This window comes from Scardinius erythrophthalmus (assembly GCF_964197995.2).
Source record: "Scardinius erythrophthalmus genome assembly, chromosome: 15".
Lineage (NCBI taxonomy): Eukaryota > Metazoa > Chordata > Actinopteri > Cypriniformes > Leuciscidae > Scardinius > Scardinius erythrophthalmus.
Window position 1 is genome coordinate 6,397,289 of NC_138235.1, and position 23,082 is coordinate 6,420,370.

A 23,082-nucleotide genomic window follows, 5' to 3' on the forward strand; every position below is an offset into this window, starting at 1 on the left:
TCTACTAGGTGACTATAACCTCTGCCTGTCTCCCTATACATCAAAATTTGCTCTAGAAACAAAGCAAAACTACAAGATCACCATGAACATGAATTTTTATTTTCTGAATTCTATAAACATATCAAACATATCAAAAACTTCAAAACAAACAATACGAAATTGGCTCGTATGCAAGCGCCTGGTGGTCGGGCCTCCCCCCATGGGGTCCGGCCGGGCTCAGCCCGAAGGAGCGACGCGGGGCCGCCCTCCCGTGGACCCACCCTCCCGTGGACCCACCACCTGCAGGAGAGACCGTAAGGGGCCGGTGCTTTTCTGGAACCACACTCCTTGAGAGACTGGTGTGGGTTTGCTTATAGCCCCCCAGCTCAGCCGCCATGTGTTGGAGTTCAATCCGGTGAACGAGAGGGTCGTTTCCCTGCGCCTACGGGTCGGGGATAGGTCTCTCACTGTTGTGTGCGCCTATGGGCTAAACGGCAGTGTAGAGTACCCGGCCTTCTTGGGGACTCTGGGAGGGGTGCTGGAAAGTGCTCCAACTGGTGACTCCGTCGTTCTACTGGGGGACTTCAATGCCCACGTGGGCAGCAACAGTGACACCTGGAGGGGCGTGATTGGGAGGAACGGCCCCCCTGATCTGAACCCGAGTGGTGTTCTGTTATTGGACTTCTGTGCTAGTTACAGCTTGTCCATAACGAACACCATGTTCAAGCATAAGGGTGTCCATCAGTGCACATGGCACCAGGACACCCTAGGCTGGAGGTCGATGATCGACTTTGTGGTCGTTTCATCTGACCTCTGGCCATATGTCTTGGACACTCGGGTGAAGAGAGGGGCGGAGCTGTCAACTGATTACCACCTGGTGGTGAGTTGGATCCGATGGCGGGGGAGGAAGCTGGACAGACTCGGCAGACCCAAACGTACTGTGAGGGTCTGTTGGGAATGTTTGGCCGAATCCCCTGTCAGAGAGATCTTCAACTTCCACCTCCGGTAGAGCTTCGACCGGATCCTGAGGGAGTCTGGAGATATTGAGTCCGAGTGGACCATGTTCTCCACCTTCATTGTCAACGCGGCCACTCGGAGCTGTGGCCATAAGGTCTCCGGTGCCTGTCGAGGCGGCAATCCCCGAACCCGGTGGTGGACACCAGAAGTAAGGGATGCCGTAAAGCTGAAGAAGGAGTCCTATCGGGCCTGGCTGGCTGCCATGGAGAAGGACTACCGGTCGGCCTCGAAGAGATTCTGGCAAACCGTCCGGTGCGAGAGGGAGGAGACCCCGGGGAAGACCTAGGACACGTTGGAGGGACTATGTCTCCCGGCTGGTCTGGGAACGCATCGATGTCCCCCCGGAAGAGCTGGAGGAAGTGTCGAGGGAGAAGGAAGTCTGGGCATCCCTGCTTAGACTGCTCCCCCCACAACCCGGCCCCCAGATAAGCGGAAGAAGATGGATGGTTGGATGGATATTATGATTTTTGTCACTCGCCTAAATACTAGGGCTGAAACGATTCATCGAGTTACTCTATTTACTCGATTACAAAAATTCCTCGAGGCGAAAACTCTGCCTCGAAGCCTCGTTAAATTCCTATGATGCACACTATACGCGCAGGGATCTGATTGTTTCACACGGACCGTTGTTCAATGTTCAGGAAGCACACCATAGCGCGTATACATTTTGAATTTAGTTGGCGCGATGGCGGAGAGTAAAGATGTCCATAAACGGCAGAGAATGTTTGAAATTTGGGATCGCTTCCTTTCAGCGTAGCTGAAAAGATTTTAATCCCATACTGTATTTGTAGTGATGTCGTGATGCGGTTTGACTAGATATGATGTTTAGCTTTGATGTTTTTAAGTAGTAAACGTATTCACGTTCAATTGCAAGATGGTATAGCCTAAAAAAAGGAACCCCTTCACACACACACACACACACACACACACACGCACCCTCGTCTCTCTCACGCGCCAGTCAGACCAATTGCGGCAATGCATCACATATGCTTAAACTTAAGTAGCCACGCAACAATAATTTCAGCATGCATTCACTATATAGGCTACACCGGGACGTGATGGAGGAACAAATATTGTATATACAACAAAATATTGACAACAACAAAAAAATGAAACTCCCTAGCCTGCTTCTCCAAATCCACTCGTACTTTTGGGGAAGACATAATTGGCTACCAAAGTAATTGAGCATAGAACATTTTCAATTAACAAAAAAATATAATACTACAAAACGTGCTAATATACTTCAACTAGCCTTAGTGAAAAACAAAATGCTGTTCTTTTTCTATTTAACAAAATGCATATTTGCAATAAAACATTCCCCTTTTAAAAGCTACACATTTTTTTTATATAAATTGTATACATTGTGTACCTGTTTGGCTTGATATTTTATATTAATTTAATTTATTTTTGTTCTCCGGTGGGTAATTTGCAGAAGGTGCAATCCTTTTTTTGTAATGTTGTATTAAGAAGACAAAACTAAGGCCAAATGGCCTTTACTATTTAAGTTTGTATTCATAGTTTTACATGTTATACATGTTTTACAGTATAAAGTTGACTTAACTGTATTGTTATATAATTGTTGGCACTGGCGCTAAAAATTACAATAAATAGGCTTAGTTTTGGAGCCAAATGTTTGAGTTGGAATAAATACCTCTGTTTTTTTGTTTGTTTGTTTTTTGAGAAATAAAAGCCAAATGCTTAATCATTTTACAGCCACATTATTTTCGTTATGCATTATTTGTTTTGGTTGTTTAAACACACTAAATTTTTTTATCCGATTACTCGATTAATCGATCGATTAAGTGCTAGATTAATCGATTACAAAAAGAATCGATAGATGCAGCCCTACTAAATACCATGTATTATATTTAGGACCTACACACACACACACACACACTTTTGTCAACGCATACATACATTGCTCTCAGACATCCACACATACTCAGAAACATCATTTTTAGATTATTGAGCCATTAAAATGCTTCATAACACAGTCAATAGTGCCCCTAGTGGAAACCAGGAAATTAACGTGCATTTCCCCCCATAGGGAATACCTATATAGTGACGTCATCTGGTGGAATACACTATATAATGCAAATATAATGCTTTTGCTTCAAAATAAAAGGTTGTTTCAACTTAAGTCATGATTTATTAATGACTGCCCGGGCTTTAAACGATGTTTTAATGGGTTTCAATGGGCCATTTTTGGTCATTATTGTGCTAGATGTTCCTATTTGATCTACACAGTGTGTGTTATACATATTATGCAACATGGGATCAAAATTTTAAAATTTATCCAAAAAGTCACAATTTTGCCAAATTACATACCATTTGCATTAAAACAGCCAAAATGGTCAAAGAAATTAAACTGAAAATTACCAAAAATGTCCCTAATGCAGCACAAGGGTTAATAAAGGAGTCCAAACATTAGAAAAATATCAGTCTACACATGCGTTTTATATTTAATATGAGGGAAATACACATGTGACGTGACACAAAAAGTCTTTAACTTTTAGGCAAAATATTTTTTTTTGTAATTCTATGAATTACACTGCGCAAAACAAAAGTAATATTACTCACCGGATGAAGAAGGGTCGGCCTCCACAGAACATAAAATATTATTTTTATTTTATTTTTCGTGATCGCATTTATGAGAAAAAAATTTTTTGCCACGGACGTGACAGTTCTCCATTAAGGACGTGACAATTTCAAAATCAAACAATCAAACAATTTCAAGTAATGTAACGTTAATATTCAGTGGTTTAAGATCTAAATGTAGCTTGCACAGGCCAGACAACAGATATAACACAGAAACGATAGTTAGATCTATTCAGCCATATTGTAAATACTGTAAGATAGATCAATAAAAAGTTAAGTTAGTCTGTCAGCTACACGTGATCTGCAATCATGTCTGATCAATTAAAACATAAGCGTCAAACCAATACATTAGTGGATTTTTGCAAAACTATAAAGAAAACGCAGTCAAATTATCATGTAATGCAATAAAATGCTTCTTACGCAGCCACCAGGATCAGCTATCGATCTATAAATAGCATCACCAGCTCATAACATTATCAGCTATCGATCTGAATAAAATGCTACATCATTAACTTTCATTTAGTTGCGCTACGAAATTGAGTAAGAATTGAAACGAAAATCATGTACAAAGTCAAATAACTTCACCTACCTGTTTCTCACATGAAGAGTGTTTTCCGTTTGTTCAGAGTCGAAGCGCGTGGAACTTCCGGTTTAAAATGCCATCCGTGGCCGTATCCGTGGGCTTTTAGCAGCTAATGTTAGCCATCTGTTTAACCTTACTTCATTAAGCATCATTCTGTTCACACGACTAGAAATATACATGAAACTATATCAAATGTTTAGTTAAATACTAAAGGATTACAGCAACATGTTGCTTAGTCAACATGAAGTGTTTCTTCCATTGAGTCATAACAGAGGAATTAAAGATTAAAACCCAGTAACAGTGTGCGTGGGCGCATCCAATAAAACTACACGGCTTCTCCCTCCCTCTCCGTGGGCCTTTCTCATTGGCTAAAGCCACACACACTTCCGGTAGTGTGTATCTGCTGCAATACCACGTTCCCAGCTACAGGGGCGATAGAGAACATACACACTCGTAACCGGTTTTTATCACCTTGTGGGGAAAGTGAAAAAAAAGCATGAGGCATATCAGCAGAGGCTACTGAGGCAGTTTACATTGAAATCGGTGTGGGGCCCACCATTTGGGCCCCACAACGTTGTTGGACCCCATACCGTTGGTGTGCTCCTGGTCACTGGGCCCCACGACTGATACATGAGACACTACTGTTTCTTTAGTAAAATGAATAACTTATAATACCTTGAATAAATGAGTGGGAGTGTAAACATGGCTTCTGTCTCCATAGAGATCAGTTAAAGAAATGCATTGTAAAACCATATCAAATGATGCGTCAGTTTGAAATTAAATGTTAGATTAATATAATGTGTATGAAACTATCATGGGGTTTATTTATTTAATTAGACATAATGTGTGTGCTTGTTTCAGCATCAGTTCCGCAGTTCACCAACTCTCCCACCATGATTGTGATGGTTGGTCTTCCTGCCCGTGGAAAGACCTACATCTCTAAGAAACTCACACGCTACCTCAACTGGATTGGTGTTCCCACCAAGGGTGAGAATTATTATTCATGGAAAAATTATACAAACATTTCGATTTATAAAAGTAACAGGTAGAAGCACAAAATTTTCTCACACATTACAGTTTTTCTTGATTGCTGCTTAAACACGTTTCTTGAAATTATGCTTCCTTTACTCAAAACTCTAAACACAAATCCTTAACTTCTCACCTAATTCCCCAAACTTCCTACTTCCTATATCAAAATGAAGCTCTCCACTCAAAACCATTCAATTTTGCTGAAAAAGTTAACTTTGCCCTCAGACATCACACACAAGCACTCAAAAAAAAGCAATAAGTTGTTTTGCATGTGGTTCCCTTTCAGTCAGCCACGTTCGACGTTACGTCAGAAGTGATTTGCATCATCAACCACTCCCCATGAGACGGGTATGTAAGGAAGCTTGCTTTAACCAAGCTTTAGCTTTGAAGCCGAGCGTTTCTCACGATTGTGCTCAGCAATCATCGTTCGAGTGTGTGCAACAAACTAGGAAGAAGCTCTTCAGTGAGTGTGTGTGTGACGGCTCGGCAGCGGTGGTCGCTTCTAAAAGAGCTTTCTTGTAGTTCTCCTAAAATAGTATTTTGCACGCTGCAGACTTCCTGAAGTTGGTCTTGCAGCAACTGTTCCCCTGTGCACTTCAGCACTTAGAGAGAGTTTTTTTCCCTAAAAGAGCAAGCAGACAGCGAGCGTCTTTTTAAAGACACCTCTCTCTCCATGCATTTCTGGATGCGGTCGTTTCCTGTCCTCATCTGATGGCCACGATTGCTGTCTCACATGCCTGGGCATAAGCTGAGATGGCGTTCTTGGGTGGTCGTCATGAGAATGATGGTCGGCACGCTGGTCGCGACTAGCCTTTCTCGTAAAGGCTTTTGAGTCCCCTTTGCAGTTGCCCCTCAACACTTGGGAGATCTAGGATTACAGTAAGAGCTCTTCTGCCAGGAAAACCCTCCCAATCCTCAGTGTGTCGTGGGCCTTTGAGCTCCCGGCTGACAGCACGGGTTGTCCCGCTCTGGATGAGGATCAGATGTCAATAGCTCTCTCACTATCTTCGATGGAGGGGTAATAAAAAATATAATAATAAAAAAATTCTTAAAAATGAAAAAAAAAATGTGGGCATACATATTAAAATGAATGCTCTCAAAGGTTGCCACCTGCAGAGGCCATCCGCAACTCTCATCCAGCACCTTTGAGACAACAGCAGCTCTGGCTTTTAAGGTTTACAGTGCCACTGGACAGGCCGCCTTCGCCCTGCACGCGATAGCCACCCTGCAAGTCCAATGCTCCCATTTGCAAGGTGGTCTTTTCAACGACGCTGTCGAAGACTGTGCCTAGCAGTTCTTGGCAGTCCAGAAGCAGGCTGAGGCTATCAAGAACCTGCTCCAACGCAACCTCTGCTAACAGGCCGTCACATGCTGCCCCTCAGTCTGCTTTTGCCAAGAGCGTCCGTTCCCCTGCAACCAAAAAAAAAAGCTCCAGCATGGCCAGCTCAGCCGCGACGTCGAGCCCCCCTGCAGGAATGCGGCCAGGTAAGTGTTGCACCACACACTCGGTCCCCACTCCGGGACGTTATGCCTTCCGGGTCAGGCCCCTGTGCTGCCCCACTGCGGGTACGTCTGTAGTCCCACTGGTTTCACTCACGTGGTGTCTGCGAGCCTGGCTAGTGCTTCCCAGCCCATCTCGCTGGCTCACTCGATCATACTCGGCTACTCGATTCAGTTCGCCTCCAGGTTCAGCGGGGTCCAGTTTACCTCAGTGGCAGACAAGGATGCTCCTGTCCTGCGTGTGGAGATCACAGTACTGGCAAAAGGCGCAATAGAGCTGGTTCCTCTAGCCGATATGAGGCTAACGCAGACACATTTTCGAGTGCGTTCGCCCCCAAGATCGGTTTGCAGCGATTGACCTGAAGGGAGCGTGATTTCACGTCTCGATTCTCCCTCGACACAGACCATTCCTACGTTTTGCGTTCAAGGGACGGGCAAAAGTTACAGTACAGAGCAGTCTGAAGTGCATCTACTGTACCCGTTCTTCTCCATAAAGGTTCTTATGATTGAGGCGACGGTGAAGCGACTCAAGTTTGGCTGTATTCGTTGCCCAGCCTCCCTTATTGTCATACCATGGACAAAGACATGGGCAACTAGAGTGGCACTGCTTGTCTCTTTGGCCTTGCCCTTGCCCTTCACCTCCCTCATTCTCTTCCTCCACTCCCATCTACTCTTCTTCCTCTTCCTCCTCCTCCTCCTCCACTCCAATGTCCTCAACCTCTTCCTTCATGTCTTTCTGGATCCATTGTTCCAAAACCCAATGAACTGTATCTGGCCCTAGAGATCCATCTAATGAAGGATCTGATTGATGTGTGTTAAATTTTGACTCTTAGTGTTTCCACGTGGGTAACTGTGTGCTAACTGAGCTGAAGCTGTGCTGACTTGAGTGAACAATATTGAATGCTAGCGCTTTCTAAATGACAACATAGTGTAGGCAATGAGAAATGAAGGGATTTGTGTGTAGAGTTTTGCAGTGACAGTTCAACAAATCTGACTTATGTGTCAAAACAGGGGAATAGTGTAAAGTTTAGGGAAATGGGTGTGCGTTTTGATAAATGGCATTATGGTTTTGAAATTTTAGTTCAAAAGCCTGGTTAAAGTGTTTAAGCAATCAAGAAAAACTGTAAAAAAAACAAGGCTGTCAAGGCTATTGGTAGATTTAGGCACTAGTATGTTTCTGTTGTACACTTATTGGTCAATACAGGTCATTGCAGCCCGATATATTGGTTGATGGCTGTTGAACTTGGTACATTTTTATTGGCAACAATATTGTAATTTTTGGCATTTTCAATGTTAATTGGGCAGGTTGTTTTCCAAATTCAGTAGTCTTTAAAGAACATAAGTCTTAAAGGCAGGGTAGGTAGGATTTTTCTACAAAAAAAAACATTCCAATTTTGTTTAAACTGTCTTTATATACCAATACATAATTAAAATGTAAGTACTCTGAAAAAGAGAGTATAAAAATCGAGTGTCTGTAGACCTCTCACGTCTGTTGTAAACACAGCTAATTATTTCCATTCACTCCACCCCCTCCCTTCTGAGCTCCTTCCAAAGCCACGCCGCCAAAACACATGAACGCGCGACGCCAAACGCTCAGGCTCAGCTGGAAGACGCATTTATTTACCTGAGACGAGTGGAGAGGAAGGAGCGCAGTGCATGCAGTGACATCATGTCAGAATCACATGTAATAAAATACCTAACTTTATCACTATGAATATAAACAAATAAGATGGCTTTTAGTAATCACTATCAAGCTAGCATATTGATACTGGTAAAGTTTAAAATATATTTTGTTTGATTCGGTAACGAGCTATATTTAGGCTATAGGTAACTAGCTATATTTATAAGGCAAAGCTAAAAACAGGTTGCATTAATACACGTTTTTCCATTACCATCAGTTAAACTGTGATGAAGGTGAATTTCGTGCAAGATTCATAACATATACGGTGTTTTGCATGTAAGAGTTTCCATGATGAAAACATTGTTGACTCTGATGAGGACTAACGTTACACTCCGGTGACAAGTACCGCATCGTCGGTTCGAGGACAGGTCCGGGGTCGAGGGCGAAGCAGGAGGTCGTTCAAGAGTGCGGGCAACCAGGGTCCAAGGAAGTAGTTTTTGCCTTGTTTGCCTTCGCTGACTGAATATGCAGGTGCTTTGAATTTTGAATGCTCTTTCTCTGCCATAATTTTACTCTTCGTAGGTTCCGCGCCTCCTCAAATCAAACGGGTGCGAGCGCATATGGGCAGATCTTGTAGCAACAGTGGTGGTAGCCATGGTTGCGAGAGTGACAGTCGCCCAGACCAATCAATTGTTTCGTCCCGAATGGAAATAATGAGCTGTGTTTATTGCAGATTAAAAGGTCTACTACAGTCACTCGATTTTTATACTCTCTTTTTCAGAGCACTTACATTTGAATTATGTATTGGTATATAAAGACAGTTTAAACAAATTTGAAAAAAAGTTTTGTACAAAAATCCTACCTACCCTACCTTTAAAAGATGTATTTGTAATATGTGCCTCTGTAGACCGAATAAAATCATAGAGCATTATTTCTTGCACTAAACAGTCACTGATGTGAACCTATTTTAACAGTGTTTAACGTTGGACAGTACCGAAGGGATGCCGTTCACACCTATAAGAGTTACGAATTCTTCCTCCCAGACAACGAAGAGGCCATGAAGATTCGCAAGTGAGAAACACTTTACACAACAGTGCTTCATTTAAGTAATATCACATGAGAAAGAGTGCTGTTTCTCCAAAATTAATATTAAGTTCTTGTTTATGGAAGCAATATCACACTCACAATTATGCTATTGTTCTGAATATTCACCCTTACAGAACGAAAATATATTGATAAATATATTTTATGGTGTAAATATACTGAAAAATATATGAAATAATGCTAACACTTTATTTTACAGTGTCCTTGTTACATATTTACATACTTACCATAGTAAGAACAGTAAATTATGCATAATTACATGCAACTAACCCTCAACCAAATCTTAATCCTACCCTAACCCTATAGTAAGTACATGTAGTTGCTTAATATTATTCAGTACTTAAATATATAACTATTATTGCAACACTGTAACAAGGACACCTTAAAATAAAGTGTGACGAAATAATATATTGTGTTCATATTTTTTGTGTTATATATTACAATATATTGAATTATACATAAGGAATTGACGCTTTTCATATATTGAAAAATATATTTACAATATATTCAGACTGTAGAATGTCATTAGACGAGTGTACTTTTAACAATTACCTTAAATTTCTCAAGGATGTTTTACTCAAAGTTGTAAGATTCTAATATAAAAACACACAAAAGAATGAAAAAAGTGCCAAGACAATCTGTTAACTTCTTTAACTTGATTTTTCTTTAACTTTTTTTTAGTTTTTGTTTTTTCAGTTTAATAAATAAAAATAAATGCGTAGTTTATCATTGTCCTGATTCTCTTTTGTATGTTTTTATATTAGAACCAACTTTGGGTAAAACATCCTTGAGAAATTGAAGGCAATCGTTTTCCACGTACACTCATTAATGACATTTTGCTGTGCAATAAATTGTAATATATAACACAGTATATTAACGCAATATATTATTTCATATTTCTTTTAGTATATTTACACCATATAATATATTGATCATAAGTATTGATCATAAATATATGGAAATATACTTCCGTTACGTAAGGGACGCACTGCTGTAATTCGGTTGTAGGCCAGAGTTCAATAAAGTTTACATTGAGTAACTTACATTTTAGACACAACTTTGCCTGTAAATGTGTCTATTGTCTATTTGTAACGATACCGTGACTGATTCACTCGTAAAAACTGCTCCAGCAGCAAGTAACTGTCAGTAATGTAATGTAATGTAACCTGCAGAAAGTGTCTGCCCTTTGTTGTGAGTAAGGCAGAGGGATGCTCATTTGCGATTGAAATTCGCCCTATATCAGTACTCATTGAACACCATATGGATAATCATATGATTGAGCACCAGAACTAACAAATTATATTGTATATATATATATATATATATATATATATATATATATATATATATATATATATATATATATATATATATATTGTGTGTGTGTGAGTGTTTGTTATTGTATTTTAATTTTATTTTTCTTGTAAATTGTGTGCTTTAGAGCGTGTGCTCTGGCGGCGTTGAAAGACGTCTGTTGTTACTTCACTCAGGATCATGGACAAGTTGCAGTAAGTGACAAGCACACACACACATGCTCATCTGAACACGGACAATAGTTACTGACGTTTCTACTGATCTTGATTAATTTAGAAGAGCTGTGGTTAGAAACTTAACTTTTTCTGTTTCGGAAAAATTAGCAGCTGGTAAGGCATTAAGTATTATCACAGTAGTTTCTGATTAATGCGTAATGTTTTATACACAACCAGCCAAAAAGTTTGAAATAATCAACATTTTTTAAATGTTTTTGAGTGTTTTATGCTCACTGAGGCTGTTTATTTTATTATAAACATAGTCAAAATAGTAATATTGTGAATATTATTTAAATTTAAAATAACTAACATATATATTGTGGCAGAAAAAATAAACTTTAATTATGATGAGGCTGAAATTGAAAAATGCAAATAATCATAGTCTTTATAAGCTTTAATTTTGCAAGAATAGCTTTAGTTGCTTTCCAACTAAAGCAAACATTGATCACCATAATGGTGAGTGTAAAATTATATTATTTTCAATAAATCATCTATTTTAGAAACTTACGACTTTGAGTAAAACATCCTTGATCCTTAAGGCATTTGTTTTTCATGTTTTCTAAGTACAATCTCAACTAATTACATTTTACAGTGTAAATATATTGTAAATACATTTTTCAATATATGTAAAGCGGCAATTCCTTATGTATTATTCAATATATTGTAATATATAACACATTATATTCAAGTCAAGTCACCTATAAAGGTAATTATAAACATTAATTAATTTAATTAATTAATTAAAGGACATAAATAATTATATAGGGCTTTTTACAATACAGATTGTTTCAAAGCAGATTTACAGATATAACAAGAAAATAATGCAACAACGTTTGTGTCTTGAAGAAAATAGCATCAAAGTCCAGCTTAAGTAAGATCACCCTTGTGAAAAAAAAAGTGCACTTAAGTGTACTTTTATAAAGTGTACTTATTACATAAATAATATAATTTAAATATATACACTTAAGTGTGAATTAAATGCCATCTTTTCGGCGCACTTAATGCACATTAAGTGTAATTAATTTCAAATATATCATATATTAAGTTGAAATAAAATGTAATAAGTTGCCATTAAGAGTGATTTTTTGGAACAACTTAATTGGTACTTTATTACAACTTTATATATATTTTCATAATTGCTTCTAGTGTTTTTAAAATATACTTAAAGTGCACTACAAAATGTAATGACACGCAATTAATGTGATTTAAAATATACTTTAATGTCAGTTAACAATACACTTAAGTGTGAATTAAATGCAATGTTTTCGACACACTGAATGCACATTAAGTGCAATTAATTTCAAATATATCACATATTAAGTTGAAATAAAATGTAATAAGTTGCCATTAAGAGTTATTTTTTGGAACAACTTAATTGGTACTTTATTACAACTTTATATCTACTTTCATAATTGCTTCTAGTGTTTTTAAAATATACTTAAAGTGCACTACACAATATAATGACACGCAATTAATCTGATTTAAAATATACTTTAATTTCAGTTAACAATACACTTAAGTGTGAATTAAATGCAATGTTTTCGACACACTGAATGCACATTAAGTGCAATTAATTTCAAATATATCACATATTAGGTTGAAATAAAATGTAATAAGTTGCCATTAAGAGTGATTTTTTGGAACAACTTAATTGGTACTTTAATACAACTTTATATCTACTTTCATAATTGCTTCTAATATCTTCAAAATATAGTTAAAGTGCACTACACAATATAATGACACACAATTAATGTGATTTAAAATATACTTTAATGTCAGTTAACAATACACTTAAGTGTGAATTAAATGCAATGTTACAATCACATTGTCAATCAATTTACTGACAAAATAATCTCTAAAAGAAATAGATAAAACCCTTTCTGTTGATGCACAAGAAAACCCCAAGAAACACTATGCATAAACACAAACAGTTTTGGAAAGAGACCATTGGGTAATGCTTTACAAAAATATATTAGTTACCTACTTAACATGAACTAAGAATGAATAATACTTTAAGCATTTATTAGTCTAAGTAAGATAATATTAGTCTTGGTTAGATCATGTTGGCTAAAAAATAAACTAATATTAACAAATAAGACCTAATTAAAAGTGTTACCGAACCTTGTTATTTAGCTCTTAAAGGGATACTCCACTTTAAAATGAAAATTCTGTCATCATATACTCACCCTCATGTTGTTTCAAACCTGTATGAATTTCTTTCTTCTGCTGAACAGAAAGAAAGATATTTAGAAGAATGTTAGTAACCAGACAGTTTTTGGTACCATTGATTATTGAAGTCAATGGTACCAAAATCTGTCTGGTTACTAACATTCTTCTTAATATTTTTTTTTTCTGTTCAGCAGAAGAGAGAAATTCATACAGGTTTGAAACAACATGAGGGTAAGTATATGATGACAGAATTTTCATTTTAAAGTGGAGTATCCCTTTAAACCTTTACCAGCACCAACAGTAAACAGGACTAAATGCTTACTCCAGCATTACAGTGAATCTAAGTTTGTCAAAAAAACAAACAAAAAAACTGAAGAACTCCAAAAGCACAAAAAACAAAATTATTTGTCACCCAATTTTTTAAGTTGTTGGAAAGTGCTGTTTATGTCAATGTCCCAGATGCTCTCCAGAGTATATGTGAATGGAAATGTTTCAAAGATGCAGGAAAGTCAGAAAAAATGCCTTGAGGAAAAAAACAAACACACAAAAAACAGAACATTTGTTTATAATACAGAACCAGTCCATTATTATATTTGGCTCAATTGAATGAAAGAGATAGATATACAGTTGCGCTTCAAAGTTGATATACACCTTGCAGTATCTGCAAAATGTTAACAATTTTAGCAATAATAGGGATCACAAAAATGTATAAGTTTTATTTTTATTTAGTACTACCCTGATGAAGCAGTTTATTCTGCAAGGTGTATGTAAACTTTTGACTATTAACTGTTGATGAATGTGTGATGTGATTGATTACCTCAGTCACCAGGGCCACATCGTAGTAGAAAGCTGGGCAAGGTTCCTTCTATTTCCCACAAACAGCAGGATTCCACTGACTACGCCATCTTTACTGACACTGGGCTTAAAGTGATTAAAAATAGAGAACCTTTTTATTGCTACTTTACAGGGAATTAAGCATAACTTTATCAATTACACAAATATAGATATATGACCCATGCAAACCCAGGACCAATGCAAATTAAGAAAGGTATTCTTACATTTTAAGCTTGCCCCACATAGCTATCTTCATGAATATGGGGCGCCGTTTGTAAAGCGGCTCACGCTGAAAATAACAGCAACATTTTGTCACATTTAACTTCAAACAATGTTTAAAAAACTGGTATGAATTTTTGACGGTCACTTTTTACCACATTTACAACAATATTTGTCAACTTAGAGATATTTTAAATAGTTAAATCTAAATATTAAATGTTACACCTAAATGTTAAATATTAAATCTAAATGCTAAATATAAATCTAAATGTTAAATATAAATCTAAATGTTAAATCTAAATGTTAAATCTAAATCTAAATGTTAAATCTAAATATTAAATCTAAATCTAAATGTTAAATCTAAATGTTAAATCTAAATCTAAATGTTAAATCTAAATATTAAATCTAAATCTAAATGTTAAATCTAAATCTAAATGTTAAATCTAAATATTAAATCTAAATCTAAATGTTAAATGTTAAATCTAAATCTAAATGTTAAATCTAAATATTAAATCTAAATCTAAATGTTAAATCTAAATGTTAAATCTAAATCTAAATGTTAAATCTAAATCTAAATGTTAAATCTAAATGTTAAATCTAAATCTAAATCTAAATGTTGAATCTAAATGTTTTGGGTGAAACTAAATATTTAACTAATATGCAAATTCAAAATGCCGGAAGTGCCAAAATAAAAGCTCGAGGTGGTCAGTGTGTGTTTATAGCATGGTTTATAGTGTCAAATAACGAATAAAAACCATCTCATAATAATAACTATAATATAACGATAATAACTTCCTAAAATAATAAACACGTTTGGAGAAACTGTAGAGTATCGTGATGACAGAGCGATGACATGACATTCAGTCAAAGTGAGCCCCCTAGTGGCTGGCTATTATGGCTACAGGTCATAAGTCCCGCACTTTTCATAAAAGTGACACTAGCCTACTCTTCAAATACAGTTTCTCCAAACGTGTTTATTATTTTAGGTAGTTATTATCACGATAGTCTATGTCCAAAAGTCCATTTCCTCGGATGAGATGGTTTTTATTCGTTATTTGACACTATAAACCATGCTATAAACACACACTGACCACCTCGAGCTTTTATTTTGGCACTTCCTGTTACCGGCATTTTGAATTTGCATATTAGTTAAATATTTAGTTTCACCCCAAACATTTAGATTCAACATTTAGATTTAGATTTAACATTTAGATTTAGATTCAACATTTAGATTTAGATTTAACATTTAGATTTAACATTTAGATTTAGATTCAACATTTAGATTTAGATTTAGATTTAAAGCTCCAATATGTAGGAATTTTGTAATAAAATTTCCAAAAATAACTTGCACAGTGTGATATATTTCCTCCAGTTGTGTACTTACAATATCTCCAAAGTCTCCAAAGATTTTTTATTTCAGAGAAATTCCGATTTTAAATAACTGGCCGTCCCGGAAAAGAAATGTCGCGCCTCAGTGACGCAATATCCCTTTTTTCCGGTGTGGACCATGTGATAGGATATTCCACCACACCGGATTTTTTATTTTTTTTTTACAACAACTTTATTGAGGGTTTTTTTCTTATCACAATAAACAATAAAGACGTCTGACAAAGAATAAAAAAAGAATAAAATAAAAAATATGACCCACCACACCGGAATATCGCAATAATCGCATGGTCAAATGCGGAAGTGGTGGTTAAAGCGTTATAGCCATAGACTGTATGGTTATAGCTGTTATGGATCACAAACTCTTTGGCGAGTATTGAAGTGCCAACAAAACGAAAGCGTCCATATTCGGATACACTCAGACTGTGTGACAAACGGAGGAATAAAACCCAGATAAATATCGGCAGGCGTTTTCGAGATGGAGAGAGCTGCGCGACAATCTTGGACTTGACCGAGACTCTGCTCTCGCGAGTGTATTGATAGACAGGTAAGACATGCAACTGTCAATAATAGCACTTATAAACAAAGTTATATTGCTCTTTGTACTTTGGTAAGGCTTTTTATCACGTGTGGTGACCGAGCTTATGGCAGTACAATTAAATACAATCGGATATGATGTTAAAAAAATATATTTAGTCATTACTTGCAAATGTTCGTTCAAATTTACTTTTAGATATTGGTTTGAACACGTTACACAACACGGCATTAACCATAAAAACGTAAAACTGCACAACATTAACCAAACAAATCATTTGACAAATAGCTGTATGTTGTAACGGGATAATATAGCATAACATTTCACGTTCCTTGCAGTTCATTAATTATGATAAAATAAAATAATACGATCAGACATACAGGTAATACAAAAACGAATAAATTACCTCATCCGTGATCATGATTCATTAATTCCATGTAGATATATCGCTAGATGGTGAAAACGCATTAAAAACGACATCTCCCATCGTCACCTCCTTCATAGCGTCATCAAGCTTCGCCTTTGTTATTGTTGAAACTGCGCCCTCTTGTGGTCAAATACCAAAGTCGCATACTGGAGCTTTAACATTTAGATTTAACATTTAGATTTAGATTTAACATTTAGATTTAACATTTAGATTTAGATTTAATATTTAGATTTAACATTTAGATTTAGATTTAACATTTAACATTTAGATTTAACATTTAGATTTAGATTTAATATTTAGATTTAACATTTAGATTTATATTTATATTTAACATTTAGATTTAGATTTAACATTTAGATTTAGATTTAGCATTTAGATTTAGATTTAGATTTAGCATTTAGATTTAACATTTAACATTTAGGTGTAACATTTAATATTTAGATTTAACTATTTAAAATATCTCTAAGTTGACAAATATTGTTGTAAATGTGGTAAAAAGTGACCGTCAAAAATTCATACCAGTTTTTTAAACATTGTTTGAAGCTAAATGTGACAAAATGTTGCTGTTATTTTCAGCGTGAGCCGCTTTACAAACGGCGCCCCATACATGAAGGATGTTCCTGTTCCTGTATTTACCACGGTTGACACAGCAATGCTGCAAGCCTTCTTCCTTTGGTTTGTTACCTATAAAATATGATGATTATAGGCGCATGTGTAAATGCACAGGTGGGAATTTATTACTTGCACATGCAAAAGATTCAAAGCATTTAAAAGCTATAGGGATAGTTAGTGACTTGAAAGTAGTGTTTTAGCTTGATCAGGATGTGCTGTCATGATAAATCTTGTAACATCACCTCATCAATACAGGTCTGTGATTCCACACCGCTTGCACTGTATCTCCAATAACAAATATGAACTGATCCTGCAAAATGAATGTTTAAAACCAGATAAACACAAAAATATTACATATTCCAAAACAAATAGTAATTGAACAACTCTTTAAATACAAAATGAAATTGAACACATTACAAGCATTTTTTCTAGAGGTGGGTAATATATAAAATATTTATGGTGGTTATGAGATTGATTATTTGTATTAAATGTATATAAACGTCTTCGAGTGTTACAATATTGGATCAGCATTCAGCAAATTTTTTAGTAGCTTGTTTAAAATAATTTAAAAAGTCGGTTTAGTTAAAAAAAAAAATCAGCAACCAAATTCCTCGAACACGACCACACACGCCTTCACAATGTAAGACATTATTAGAATGCAATCATATAAATTATTGAAAACATGATTAATTCACCTCCCGAGTCTATTGAGTTTATAATATCTGCGATTAAAATGCACTCAGCAACTGACATGTTACGGTAGAAAAAAAAATTAACTAAAGAAAGCATCAAGATATACTTGACTGATTATTTGCAGCATAACGTCTCATCTGCAAACAAACATCCAAACGTGGTGCTCCTTTTGTTCTCTTGTTTGGCTAGCTTCAGTATCATCACGCATCGCAAACGGATCGCAAAACATAGCGCATTTTTCAAACTCTAGTGAAGTAGTGCGTCATAATGACGTAGTATTTCTCGCGCATGCGCATTAAACAACATATTCATATATCATGCATCGTTAAATGTTATTTCAGCTTTTCTGTTTAAGTTGAAGTTGTTCTAACTCATTGTGTTGTTAAACTTTACTCATTAACCTAACTAAAAGTCAATCTTTTTTTCAATGTAGTGTAGTGTGATTAAAATTAAATGTATTTTAACTGAATTTAAATGCAAATTCATTTTGTTTACATTTGTTTAACTTTTGCTCGCAATTAATACAATTAAATGTGTGTTTAATTGACTTAGAACAACATAATGATATTGAAAGTATTATGTTCACAGATTTTTCAAATATTATGTAGAAAGCTGACACTAGTTGAGTTCATAGAGCAAGGGCTGGTGATAAAAAAGTAAATTACAAAGTGCAGTTTTTAAAACATGCACTTAAGTGTGTTTATAAATATTGTCATGAAAGTGTTCTTTATTTAAGTAACATTTAATTAGACATTAAAAAGTGCATTTGTAAAAAGTGCACTTAAGTGTGTTTATAAAAATTATGATGAAAGTGTACTTTCTTTAAGTTAAGCTTAATTAGACATTATTACAAAGTGCATTTTTAAAAAGTGTACTTAAGTGTGTTAAGAAATATTGTGATGAACGTCTCGGTTACGTATGTAACCCTCGTTCCCTGAGTAGGGAACGGAGATGTTACGTCGGATGACGACGAATGGGGTTTCGCTTAGAAATCCTATCATCTTCGAGTATTAAAACACGAGCCAATGGCAAAGAAATGCCATGGGTCTGCGGAATTTGCATAGCGTAACTCCGCCCCGCCCTGGGGGTATATAAGGAAGTGCGCGAACAGAATGCAGATATGTCTTCGCTGAGGAGCCGAGACTGAACTCAGGCGTTCCAGCGGTACAGCGGAAGTGGCAGGGAGACGTAACGTCTCCGTTCCCTACTCAGGGAACGAGGGTTACATACGTAACCGAGACGTTCCCTTTCGTTGTCACTCCGAGTTACGTCGGATGACGACGAATGGGGTTCCCGTATAATCACGCCACATCTCGACTGTCTTCCAGTGCCCTGCGTAAGTCTGAGCTCCCTGTCGTGAGACTAGCACGGACGAAGGAGTCCTACTTAACACAGGAATACCAAGGTACACTGGGAAGCATATCCAGTGGAAATATGCAAACATGCCCAAGCCGAAGGGGGGGGGACTTGGAATACACATATGACCCCGAAGGGCTGCATACGGAGTAACACTGGGGTGTCCAGCCGCAGGTGGTATATTTCAACCCCAGGGGTGGCAAGGTGGCTTGCCAAGGGAAAGACACATGCTCAAAGAGGCTTACAGTGGAATACACATGTGGGGGTCGCCCGAAGGGAACCATGCACATGGAGGCACCTAGCCAAGCATGAAAGCTGCCAGTGGCATAACTCTGGCGTTGACGTCGTCAGTACTGGAGGAGACTCAGGGCTTATGAGGCTCACCTGAGGAATATCGCATGTATCCCGTCCGTGGAGAGGAATGGCGAGCAAGCGAAGACACCTGAGCAGAATCTAGCACCGGCTAGTTGAAGCGAGTACATGAGAAGAAACTGGCTCTACTCGGAGATTGTAGAATCTCGCGAATGTGTTAGGTGTCGCCTAGCCTGCAGCTCTGCAGATGTCTGTTAGCGAGGCGCCATGCGCTAGAGCCCAAGAGGATGCCACACTCCGAGTGGAGTGGGCCGTCACACCAAGGGGGCATGGTCGACCTTGCTGCTGGTAAGCCAAAGCAATGGCGTCCACTATCCAGTGAGACAACCTTTGCTTGGAGAGAGCCTTTCCCTTCAGCTTCCCACCATAACAGACAAAGAGCTGGTCTGAGGTCCTGAAACACTGCGTTCTGTCTACGTAAGCACGAAGGGCGCGTACTGGACAGAGCAGTGCCAAGGCTGGGTCTGCCTCCTCCAAGGGCAGCGCTTGCAGGTTCACTACCTGGTCTCGAAAGGGTGTGGTAGGAACCTTAGGCACATATCCAAGCCGGGGTCTCAGGATCACGTGAGAGTTAGCCGGCCCGAATTCCAGGCACGCTTCGTCAACTGAAAATGCCTGCAGGTCCCCTACCCTCTTGATGGAGGCCAATGCAACCAGGAGCGCTGTCTTCATTGACAGGAACTTAAGCTCCACTGATTGCAGAGGCTCAAAGGGAGCACTCTGCAGGGCAGTTAAGACCACTGAGAGGTCCCAAGAGGGTACGAGGGGAGGACGAGGAGGATTTAATCTCCTGGCTCCCCTCAGGAACCTGACGATCAGGTCGTGCTTTCCCAAGGACTTACCATCAACTGCGTCGTGATGTGCGGCAATGGCGGCAACATACACTTTCAGGGTGGAGGGAGACAGCCTTCGCTCCAACCCTTCTTGCAGGAAGGAAAGCACAACACTGATGGGGCATTTTGTGGGTTCTAGACTTTTAGAAGAACACCAGTTGACGAAGAGGTTCCACTTCAACGCATAGGCATGTCTCGTGGACGATGCTCTAGAGGAAGTGATGGTAGCCACCACCGCTGGTGGTAGGGTACTCAAACCTACCTCGTCCCGTCCAGAAGCCACACGTGGAGGTTCCACAGATCGGGACGAGGGTGCCATAAGGTGCCCCGTCCCTGAGAAAGCAGGTCCTTCCTCAGGGGAATAGGCCAGGGAGGTGCTGTCGCGAGGAGAACTAGTTCTGGGAACCAGGTGCGGTTGTGCCAATACGGGGCAACCAAAATTACCTGCTCCTCGTCCTCCCTGATCTTGCGCAAAGTCTGCGCAAGAAGGCTCACTGGGGGAAACGCATACTTGCGGAGGCCCCGCGGCCAGCTGTGCGCCAGTGCATCCGTGCCGAGCGTGCCCCCGGTCAGGGAATAATACAGGTCGCAATGGGACGAGTCGTGGGAGGCAAACAGGTCTACCTGTGCGTCCCCGAACTGATCCCAAATCAGCTGGACCGTCTGGGGATGGAGTCGCCATTCTCCAGAGAGAGGCCGAACTCGAGACAGCTCGTCGGCCGCCTGGTTCAGGTGTCCCGGGATATAAATGGCTCGAAGCGACCTCAGATGCTTCTGACTCCATATGAGGAGGTGGCGGGCGAGTTGTGACATACGGCGGGAGCGCAGACCACCTTGATGGTTGATGTACGCTACTGTCGCGATATTGTCTGATCGGACTAATACGTGCTGACCCCTGAGCAGCGCATGGAAGCGGTGCAGGGCGTGACGTACAGCCAGCAACTCGAGGCAATTGACATGCCATAGGCGCTGGGGTCCTGTCCAGTAGCCCGCGGCAGCATGTCCACTGCACATGGCGCCCCAGCCCGTGGTGGAGGCATCTGTTGAGACAACAACATGCCGGGAAACGTTCCAGGGGCACTCCGGCCCGTAGAAAGCTGAGGTTCGACCACGGGGTGAAGGTCTGACGGCAGGCCGGAGTCACTGGGACCCGGAGCTTGCCATGTTGCCATGCCCACCTCGGGACTCGATCGCGAAGAAAAAGCTGAAGCAGTCTCATATGAAGCAATCCGAGCGGCGTTACTGCGGCTGCGGATGCCATATGCCCCAGGAGCCTCTGAAAAAGTTTCAGTGGGACCGTACTCTTGCCCTCGAACTGACGAAGACAAGTCAGCAGTGACTGCGCGCGCTCGCTCGTAAGCTGCGCGCACATGGCGACCGAGTCGATTTCCATACCAAGAAAAGAGATCCTCTGCACTGGGCAGAGTTTGCTCTTCTCCCAGTTGACCCGAAGGCCCAGACGAGCTAGGTGCCGGAGCACAAGGTCCCTGTGTTCGCAAACCTGGTCTCGAGAGTGAACTAGGATCAGCCAGTCGTCGAGATAGTTCAGGATGCGAACCCCGTGTTCGCGTAGGGGAACAAGGGCTGCCTCGACGACCTTCGTGAAGACGCGAGGAGACAGGGCTAGCCCGAAAGGGAGAACCGCGTACTGGTATGCCTGCCCCTCGAAAGCAAACCGTAGAAACGGTCTGTGTCGAGGTAAAATGGAGACATGGAAGTAGGCGTCCTTCAGGTCGATCGCTGCAAACCAATCCTGTGGCCGCACACACTCGAAAATGCGTTTGGCCGTGAGCATCTTGAACGGCAGCCTGTGAAGGGAGCAGTTCAGGACGCGCAGGTCCAGGATCGGTCGTAACCCACCCGATTTCTTCAGAACAATGAAGTAAGGGCTGTAGAAGCCGGACCTCATTTCGGCTGGAGGGACAATCTCGATCGCACCCTTCGCCAGTAGGGTGGCGACCTCCGCTCTCATGACAGGGGCATTGCCACCGACCATAGTGAAGCGGACTCCGCTGTAGCGGGGAGGAGAGCGCGCGAACTGAATCGCGTAGCCGAGCCTGATGGTTCTCGCGACCCAGCGGGACAGTCTGGGAAGCTCTAGCCAGGCTTCCAGAAAGTGCACCAGCGGGGTCATACGAACCACAGACGTACCGTCGGGGGTGCAGCGAGGCGGAATGACCGGCCCAGGCGTGGGTGGCATAGCGGCCCGGTGCGGGGGCACGGTCATTAGCCGCGTCCTGCCAGAGAAGGCCAGGGGAGGACCAGCGTCCCACGGGGGCGTGCTCTGGCAGGGGTCTGGCGACAGAGGGGGATGAGAGGAGCGTGGCCCGTGGGCGGCGCGTGCTCTCATCCGCACACTCCGTGTGCTCAGAGATGGGATAGTGAGTTCTTTCTTTAACCATTTTAGGGTGCTGCCCGTCGTGGGACGAGCAGCGGGAATGGGAAAACCAAGGATTCTCCCCCGGCCCTCCACCGGGGGAAGGAGCGGCCCTGCTACCGGCTCCTGTACAGAACTCATCACCATCTCTGAGCAGCCCATCTCAGGAGCGCCGCTTAGCCTGGCGTTTAGCGGGGCGCGGGGCGGGAGAGGGCTGTGGCGCCTTCCTACAGCTTCCTCTCCGACGCGACCCGGGAGCAGCGGACTGCTGGGGCCAATCGGGAGGGGCGGGAACCGCAGGAGGGCGCC

The 23,082-nt window shown here is 40.2% G+C and overlaps 1 protein-coding gene across 1 annotated transcript in view; it reads left to right on the forward strand.

The window, feature by feature from the left end:
- Positions 1-23,082, forward strand: part of LOC308702886 (6-phosphofructo-2-kinase/fructose-2,6-bisphosphatase) — a 107,865-nt gene that overhangs the window by 7,946 nt on the left and 76,837 nt on the right. Inside the window, exons 2-4 of the mRNA XM_081386029.1 lie at positions 5,039-5,164; positions 9,302-9,398; positions 10,873-10,939. Of these exons, the coding sequence (XP_081242155.1) occupies positions 5,039-5,164; positions 9,302-9,398; positions 10,873-10,939 (290 nt within the window). The remainder of the gene's footprint in view (positions 1-5,038; positions 5,165-9,301; positions 9,399-10,872; positions 10,940-23,082) is intronic.